The sequence below is a fragment of the Musa acuminata genome, chromosome BXJ1-1 (assembly GCF_036884655.1).
Source record: "Musa acuminata AAA Group cultivar baxijiao chromosome BXJ1-1, Cavendish_Baxijiao_AAA, whole genome shotgun sequence".
In the NCBI taxonomy this organism is placed as follows: domain Eukaryota; kingdom Viridiplantae; phylum Streptophyta; class Magnoliopsida; order Zingiberales; family Musaceae; genus Musa; species Musa acuminata.
Window position 1 is genome coordinate 2,919,235 of NC_088327.1, and position 9,659 is coordinate 2,928,893.

Sequence of the window (9,659 nt, forward strand, 5' to 3'; positions counted from 1 at the left end):
GCCCCGTCTGCAGGAAGCATGTGATCCATGGAAAAGCCATTGCTCCCAGAAGTCACAACATCAACATCGATACGGATGAACTTCACTTTCTTGTCTCAACGTCAGTGTAATTATATCTGCACGTACGCATAATATGGAATTGTGCTTACAATTCTTGAGAAAGTATGTTAATTATGTTTGATGTATATATGTGAGATAAAAGAGATGAATTGAGAGAATAGTTTTATACAGCTAAAGATTAAAAGAGTCTTGTAATATATATTGTGTCTGATCGATAACAAAAAGCTTAAGCTTTAGACTGAATTGACATCTGACCTGATATATGTTCATCAATATTTAATTTCTGCTAATATGATAATAGAAAAAGAAAGAGATAGAGAGAGAGAGAGAGAGAGAGAGAGAGAGATTATAAGTAATTGTAATGAATAATAACTGTTTTTCATATGACTATGAAATGTAGAAGGCACCATATTTTTTTAGGGTTCTTCAGTATGGTATGAGAAAGTTTTATTCGAAGATTAGATCTTGGTTATTAGAGAAGATAATATTTTACGAATTCAATTTCGATTACCACATCAGTTTAGGTCAATGATCCGATTAATACAATCGAATATGTTTCAACATACTATGTGTTAGAACGTCAAAATGTACTTTCGAAGGATCGAGAGGAGACGAGATAGAAAAAAATAAAATATTATTTGTTATAAATTTATGTTAAAAATTTGCTGATTTGCACGTATGTAATTGTTTAATTATAAAATTATAAAATATTTAAAATATTTAATTATTTAATTATAAAATTATATTTGATACAACTCTATCTGAAGGAAAAAAATATATATTTAAAAAATTTATTACGGAGGAAATTATTCCTTAGATTTGAAGGATCACTTATTATATAATTATTCTATGTATCTTTGGATTTGAAGGATCACTTACTATATACTCCCAAAATCCTTTTTATTGGATATAGAAATGGAGAATTTTTTTAGAAGTGTGAGCTTAGAATTTATGTAATACAAAATATTTTTTTTTCTTCTATTTACTGTATATAGATAAAAGTGTTTTCTATTGACTTCCTCAATCTTATAATGGGCAAAGCAGACTCCCAAGAAAAGTCCACCATCCATATTTAAAGATTAAAATATATTTATCTCTAATTCTTTTGGAAATTCTCCTTATTTTTTATAGGTTATGATTATTATCAATAAATAAATAAATAAATATTATGACTATTAATATTATTATCATTGTTATGATGGACTGCGTGTTATCTCCTTCTTCCATTTAATGAACTTGCTCCACCTCCTCCATGGGCGAGCCTCCTTAGAGGTGTATTCCCGTGCGATGGACCGCGAGATAGGGCCATGGTTGCAACTTCCCGATACGCCGCATGCCCTCCTCCGCCATCGTTATGGCCTTCTAAAGCCGTCATCGTTCCCGAGCATCACGGCGAGAGATGCGTCATCTGCATGGCGGACTTCGTGAGTGGGGAGAAGCTGTGGGAGCTGTCGCAATGTAAGCGTAGGTTCCATGGGAAGTGCATTAGGGAATGCATGCTTGAACCATCAAACACCTGCCCCATCTGTAGACTGACATCTTCCGCTGAACGCCGCAAGAAGAAGAAGAACAAGAACTGATAGCATCGAAATATTAGCAAATTTTCTCCGAAATATGTGGCATGCATGATCCAATTAAGCCCTATGAAGCAGTCAGGGCAGAAGCCAATGCAAACTTGAGAAACTACATCGATGAAGCTGCTTCTTTATTTGTTCTTTTGGAACTCCTTAATGAAGAAATTGGATGGTGTAATGGTTGTTGTTAGAATGGGTCAACCAAAAGGTTTTTAATTGCAAAGGAAACATAATACAAAACAATCATAATGAGAAAAACAAAAAATGTTTGAAAAAGGTAATGATGTTAAATTTGTCATTAACATTAAACAAAAATATATGCATTTAACAGACGATAGCTACAAATAATTATAAATTCCATTTGCATAAATTATGATAAAAAAATTAGTTGAATGTTTTAGCAAGTTTTGAAGGAAAAAATGGTAATAAAATGAGGAGAGGAAGGTTTTTTTTCTTCAAAATCAATTAATGCGATAGGTTCGATTCCAATTAAAACCTTTATTAGTTGTTTGCAGCTAATTTATACGTATGTAATTGTTGTGCATTTTGAGGACAATTGAGTTTTATAAAATTTCTATGTGAGATTTGACAAAGATGACAAAAATACTCCTTTTTATTAAAAAAATATATTTTTAAAAATATAATTACATAAAAAAAATTGATACAAGTATAATTAAAGGACACAAAATTGAATTTGGAAGATTTATTATTGAGGAAGTTATTCCTTAGATTTGAAGTATTACTTATTATATAATTATCCTATGTTGTATCTTAGGGTTTTGGTAATGTATAAAATGCATATGTTCCTTTTACATACTCCTAGATTTGTTTTATTGGATATAGAAATGTTATGGAGAATTATTTAAGACATGTGAGAGGCACAAATTTTGGCCTTAGAATTTATCTTACGTAAAAGAATTTTTTTCCTTCTATTTGCTATATATATATATATATATATATATATATATATATATATATATATATAGAGGAATTCCAACAAATAACACTAAATCAACAAAATTCTTGTAGGGCACTATTTTTTGATTTGTATTTATCGATGACTCTCTCGATCTTATAATGGAGGCTAATTACATATTACTAGACCTCTATAGTATTTCAGTCTCTAAACTTAAAAAATTCATATTGAAATATCTATAGTTAGACTTCTTTAATATTCTGATCCCTAGACTCAAAATTTTTATATTGAAATCCTTATAGTTACGAAAATGAAACACTTAACCTCATTTATCTTAACGTCAAGTTTACCAATAAATGATTTAACACACGATAAGATATGCATAAATGAGATAAAAATGATGGATAAAAAAGTAATTTTAATAATAGTAACTATTATAGCAATAGTGAGCAAGAACGATGTGATAGTTAGTCTTACCGATCTCACAAATAATACAAAAATGATAGATAAAAATATAATTTTAACTCGAACTATATCTTCCATCATTAAGAGTGATGGTATTATGGTATTCAATGTAAAATATTTTACTTTCATAATTATAGAGATTTTAATGTAAAATTTTTAAGTCTAAGGACCGAAATGCTAAAAAGATCTAATTATATAGATTTCAATATAAATTTTTTTAGTATAAGAATCGAAATACTAAAGAGATCTAACTACAATACGTAACATGTAATTATCCAGATAAAACCAACTACAGAAGTCACCATCTATATTTACCGTGATTAAAATATATTACCTTTGATTCTTTCCAAACTCCATATTTTACATGCTATGATTATTATCAAATATTAAATATTATGACTATTTAAATTATTATCATTGTTATGATTGCAATTTTGTCAAATTAGAAAACCTTCCCATTTTTTCCTACTAGAATTTAGACTCCGTCCCTCCCACTCCATGCCTATTTAATGAACTTGCTCCTCCTCTGGCGGCCTTCATTTCTCTTCTGCGATCATGTCTAGTTTCTGGAACCTCCTCAGAGCTGTGTTGCTGTGCAGAGAACCAGATAGGTCCGACGTTGTAGCTTCCCTGTACGTCATCAAAGTCGTTGCTTACCCTCCTTTGTCGCCGTCGTCATCTTCTAATGTCGTCGCCACTCCCGAGCATCACCACCGTGAGGGCTGCGTCATCTGCTTGGAGGACTTCGTGGGTGGGGAGAAGCTGTGGGAGCTCCCCCGATGCAAGCATAGGTTCCATGAGAAGTGCATCCGAGAATGGTTGCTTAAACCATCAAACACCTGCCCCATCTGTAGGACGCCTCTGGAGAGACAGCGGCCTCTGTCGCTGAAAGGCAGAAGAAGATCAAGAATCGACAACTTTCGACTCCCGGAAGAGGGCTTTTTCCGACTTTTCTAACCAAAAGTCAAACTGCTCTGATACCAAATTCAACGTGCATATGTAATTTGAATTTTTCGACCCTCAGTGACGTGAGACTGTCTTCTTAGCTCATCTCTCTCTCTCTCTCTCTTTTATCTCATATACATGAATATTATTTTTAAGATGATGATCTTGTTGTATTAATTGGGGGGTCTTTCTAGAATTGAATTTTTGGAACAACTATATCAAAATAATAAATGTAATTAAAATACTAATAAACTTTACCAATCAAAGAAGACATTTTAAAGAATATATAATCGCCTGAGAAAAAGGAGTGGCATATACAGAGTGAAGAACATAAAGTATTTGACATTATATGGTGCTTTCTGTATGCGAGACAGAATGTACAGCAACATCTTCATACAAAGATAACTTTGAGCTGCGAGATACATTAAACAATCTTGGTTGGGAATAAGATCAAAAAATTCATCGATATATTTTTATCTGCACTTCACCGCCGTGACCGAGGTTACCAAACATCAAAACGTTCCGACCAATAACGGGGTTTCGATGTCGCCGTCGTCGTCGTCGTCGTCGGCATCGTCGTCGTCGGTTTGGATCACATGGACCCGACAGATGGGGCATGTCAACGGTGGCTTGAACAACCATTGCTTGATGCAGGCCTCATGGAACACGTGCTTGCATGCCGGCATCACCCACAGCTGCTCGCCACCCGCGTACTCCTCCATGCAAATCACGCAGTGATGCAGCTGATGCTCGGGAACGTCATCGGAAGTCGACGGCAGTAGAGAAGGAGAAGACGGCACGACGTAGATGCCATGTGGGATTTTATCGAGGAAACTCGTAACCATGGACCTCCATTGTAGTGTGTCACAGTAACGGACGAGAGCCAAGAGGAGGAACATCACAGCGGCCATGATCAAGATGCCGGAACCGAAGGAGCAGAAGAATAAGAAGGCGTGAAATACTAGCATTAAAAAGGATGATGGTTCATCAGCGTCCGGCGCACTAGACGGCGAAGGGGCCTGAACTGGTGGTTCTGCCATGAGAGAGCTGGAGAGATCTACTCGCTAGAGAGACAATTCTCGATCTGAGAAAGATTTCGGTCGAGTTCATTAAATAGCAAAGCAAGGACGACGCGCCGGCCGGTGAACACTGTGAGGGACGAATCCAAAGCGATCATAAGTAGCAAAGGGGGGCATCTAAAAGTTTCTTTATTTGATACGTTCTTTACAAAATTGTAAATGGATAAAAGTCTTCTTTAAAATTTTTCATTATATATATATATAATTAATTTTTTTAAATCATATTTGAAGTTAATTATATATTATTCTGTATAATTAGCTATTTTTAACATCTCGATTCCTATACTTTTAAAAGTTACATTACAATTCGTATACTTATAAAAATAAAATATTTAATCTCGTTTCTCCTCTCGACTCTATTCACAAAGATACCATAAGATTTACTACTAAGCAAATATTAACTTTGTATAACTTCGATTTATCATTGAGTACTATGATATTTTTATTAGTAGAGTCGACGGCACGAGAAGAAACAAGATTAAATATTTTGATTTTATAAATATAGGGATCTTAATATAACTTTTGAAAGTACATAAATCAAGATACTAAAGATAGTTAATTATTAGAGGTAATCTATAATTAGTTTTTATATTTGGGATCTAAATACAAAACCCATCAACTACCCAAGTTTGACCCATATCACTAATATGATCGAGTTTATAAAAATAGTAATAATATTGATAATTGATGAATACTTTTTTAATAATAATCATAATGTATAAAATAAGAAGTTCTAAAGAATTAGAGACAAAATATTATGGCAAAAGAAAAAGAAAATTTACTGATTCCAACAATTGAGGAGTATATTTGCCATATTTGGTCTCACAAAGCAAATTTATATAATTCGTTAGCCTCCACATGTGTATAAATTAGCTAATGGTTGAATATTATATTACAATGAACAAATAACATTATATGTAATTGGAATGTTAAATATCAAATTGTGATGATGAAACCAATTGATAAGTGTTTATGATTTGATCTACATTTTTTAATGACGTAGGATGCTTCGATTAGGATGAGACAATTAAAGTAGGAAGAATCATATAGGGCCGGTGGAACATGTCAGAAGATTGAACGTCGAACCGGAAGATCGACCGATATATCGACAGAAGGCTTCGAGCCATGGATTCGGGAATCGGGCTAAGAAGAGCACAAATTGTACTAAGGATATTGGAGTTGTGGAGTCAATTAGTTGATTGGGCAATAGGCCGCAAGAGAGGACGATGTGCCGAAGAATCGGACAAAGCGTCGATGGACTAATGACATGCCGGACAACATGATTCAAGCTTAGTAATAATTATCTAGATCGAAGTATGTTTTTACACATGCAGGGTTAACTACGATAACAAGACATAAAGTAAAATGAAGTCCTGGAGTCAAGAATGCGATTTCATTGAGAGTTCGAGAGTTCATCGGAAGTCCAAACGTTAATCGGAAGTTCTGCAAGAACCAGCTGAGAAGTCTCAGAGCTTATTAAAGAAGCTCGTCAAACTCGTTAAGAAGATCGTCGTGAAGTCCAGGAGCTTGCTGGGAGTCCGTTGGAACATCGTCGAGAGGTCGTCGGAAGTTTGCCGGATGCCCACCGGAAGAAACCAAGACTTACAGACTTGTTTAGCTTAAGTATGTCTTAGATTTCGTAGTTAGCATGTAATTGGGATTTGATTTGGGTCAACCCAATTATGTGCCAATTGGGCCCATGTAAGGACTATGTTGGGGCCAATGAAAGGCCCAAACAATGACCCAAGAAGTTGCACTGTCGTGGCACAGTCTTTGAGACTATGTCAAGCAATGGTATCGCCCCTGACAGGGTGCCAGGTGGTGGTATCGCCAGTCTAGGTGGTGGTACCGTCAGATTGGGCGGTGGTACCGCCCAATGCAGTGTTAGTGTCAGATTGATACTAGCGGTGGTACCACCCAGCACAGGCGGTGGTACCGCCCGGACCTATGAAACCCGGGATGAGATATTTTTAGGCTTTAAGTTTAAATCAACTTGAAGCCTACACAAGCACAAAGAGTTTAAAAGTGAAGAAACGCTGGTGCAATCACTTGAGTAATCCCCTCCTCTGGTCTAAGTTTAGAATTCTGTTTAGGAGGAGTGCGTGTTTATAAAGGTTGTCTCCTAAACCTGTGCAAAGGAGAAGAGGGGTGTAAGAAGGAGATTGATCTTCACATATTAAAGGAAGATCAATAGTGGATGCCGGTGGCCTCAGAAGAGGAATCAATGAAGTGGATGTAGGTCACGATGGCCGAACAACTCTAAAATCTGGTTTGCATTTCGTCTTAAGCAATTTACTTTACTGCAAACCTCTTAACTTGCTTTACATCCACTACGCATCTTACGTACGCTTTCAAGCTATCTTTACGAACATGTGTTTCAAGTTAAGTTTCCGAAATCAATTTTCAACGTACGAGAGATTTTCCATAACCGACGTATTTTACCGCTGTACTATTTCACCCCCCCTCTTAGTGCCGACTCTTTTCTTAACAAATCGAACCAATCATGCTAATTGATTTGAAAGAAAAAAAAACACCCTCTTCTCATGTTTTTACCATGTATTTTGGAAAAGGGAAGAGAATAATTTTGATTTATTTTAAATTGCAACTATTTGGGGATCAAGCTCGGAACTATCAAAGTACTTACCTAAGCTAGCTGACACATTCCAAGACCACAATTTTCTCCCCATAAGCAAACATTCAATGAGAGAGAATAAGATCATTTTCTTTTATTATTATAATTACAAATAAAATTTATTATTATAGGCAGCTATCATCTCTTTTATATTTTTGTTTAGTGATAAATTTTATATCATTACCATTTCAGAGTTAATATCATTATTGTATTTGGGATTCGAACAAAAATCCGCTAAGAGAATTTACCCGAACATAATTTTGATGCTTCCCGATTATATTTTTAGCTTTTTTATGAATAAAGTCTATTATATTTTAGTTTGATTTAATATTGAGGTATAAATATTTAAATAATTCAATGAGGATAGGACACCTTTGATTAAAAGAGATGCTCAACAATAAAAATAAGAGAAGAAAAAGAGAATGAAAGGAGGATAAGTTCCACAAAATGATCATCAAACTAGTCTTCGATGTCATAATTTTATAAATGATGTGAATCTAATTTTATAAATCTTATCATATCAATTCAACTGGATCAAGATTTTGATTCGATTTAACTTGTTCACCAAGTTCAAATTTATCTTACTTTAATCGAATCGAATCGAAAACTATTTGCAATTCGATTCCATCTTAATGATTCGGTTTGAATTATCTTAAGCTACTGCCCTCCATAACCTGTTAACATGGTTCCTCATCACATATCTACTGACATATATATACGATCACTTTGCGAACACAACACTAGAATATAGCTCGGAGGTGGAGTTATTGGTGGTCTTGTTGTTGTTTGGGTGGCTTCCGGGAGCACCAGCTTCTCCGTGGATCATATGTTTCCTACATCCTACATCGAGAATGGACAAAGTAGATGCATAGCATCTTGGAATGTATGCCATGCAAGTACATTCAGGATTCAATCCCATGGCTAAGCTCCTCATTTAATTCTGTCAAAACCAACCAAAGACAAACCTCCAATACATCATCAAGTGTGATTTGAATTGTGAATACGTTAAACTATCTTAACGAAATATAAAAGCAAGATGAGGCTAATAAGAAGAACATCCATCCATATATTTTGTATCTGCAGACTTGATCACCATGACCGATGTCACCAAACATCACTGTGTTCCGACCAATAACGGGGTTTCGATGTTGTCGTCGTCGCCGCCGCCGCCAGAAGTGGTGGCTTCTACATGGATCACATGGTCCCTACAGATGGGACAAGTCAATGCTGGCTCAAGCAACCATTGCTTGATGCAGGCCTCGTGGAACACGTGCTTGCATGCCGGCATGACCCACAGCTGCTCGCCGCCCGCGTACTCTTCCATGCATATAACGCAGTGATGCAGCTGATGCTCGGGAACGTCATCGGAAGTCGACGGCAGTCGAGACGGAGAAGACGGCACGACGTAGATGCCATGTGGGATTTTATTAAGGAACCTCGCAACCTTGGACCTCCATTCTCGTGTTTCGTAGCAATCGCAAATAGACACGACGAGGAACATCACGGCGGCCACGAACAAGAAGCTGGAAATGGGGAAGACGTAGGCTAGGAATAACTGAAATGCTATCGTCATAAAGGACGGTTCACCGGCGTCTGGCACACTAGAAGGCGAAGGGGCCTGAATCGGTGGTTCTGCCATGGGAGAGCTGGAGAGATCTACTTACTAGAGAGACAGTTCTCGATCTGAGAAAGATTACGGTCGAGTTCATTAAATAGCAAAGAGAGGACACCGCGCGGGCCGGTGAACAGTGTGAGGGACGAATCCAAAGCGATCTAAAAGTTTCTTTGTCTGATACGTTCTTTACAAGATTGTAAATGGATAAAAGTCTTCTATAAATTTCCCTCATTATATATATAAACTAATTTCTTTTGAATAATAGTCATAACGTATAAAATAAGAAGTTCTAAAAGAATTAGAGACAATATATTATGAAAAAAAAAGGAAAATTTACTGATTCCAACAATCTTCATTGAGGAGTATATTTGCC

At 35.9% G+C, this 9,659-nt stretch overlaps 3 protein-coding genes across 3 annotated transcripts; 1 reads left to right on the forward strand and 2 right to left on the reverse strand.

Moving 5' to 3' along the window:
* The first annotated feature begins 3,570 nt into the window (after positions 1-3,570).
* On the forward strand, positions 3,571-3,972 carry LOC103980592 (RING-H2 finger protein ATL56-like). The gene has a single exon (XM_009397033.2). It carries the CDS (start codon positions 3,571-3,573, stop codon positions 3,970-3,972), a length of 402 nt encoding a protein of 133 aa, XP_009395308.1.
* A 500-nt stretch (positions 3,973-4,472) lies between these two features.
* On the reverse strand, positions 4,473-5,000 carry LOC103980581 (uncharacterized). Its single transcript, XM_009397023.2, has one exon. It carries the CDS (start codon positions 4,998-5,000, stop codon positions 4,473-4,475), a length of 528 nt encoding a protein of 175 aa, XP_009395298.2.
* A 3,785-nt stretch (positions 5,001-8,785) lies between these two features.
* Positions 8,786-9,310, reverse strand: LOC103980571 (RING-H2 finger protein ATL56-like). The gene has a single exon (XM_009397013.2). The coding sequence runs from the start codon at positions 9,308-9,310 to the stop codon at positions 8,786-8,788; it is 525 nt and encodes a 174-aa protein (XP_009395288.2).
* Positions 9,311-9,659: the final 349 nt, after the last annotated feature.

Excerpts from the sequence above, each read along its gene's own strand:
- LOC103980571 (XM_009397013.2), bottom strand. The coding sequence starts at position 9,310 with ATGGCAGAACCACCGATTCAGGCCCCTTCGCCTTCTAGTGTGCCAGAC.
- LOC103980592 (XM_009397033.2), top strand. The coding sequence starts at position 3,571 with ATGTCTAGTTTCTGGAACCTCCTCAGAGCTGTGTTGCTGTGCAGAGAA.
- LOC103980581 (XM_009397023.2), bottom strand. The coding sequence starts at position 5,000 with ATGGCAGAACCACCAGTTCAGGCCCCTTCGCCGTCTAGTGCGCCGGAC.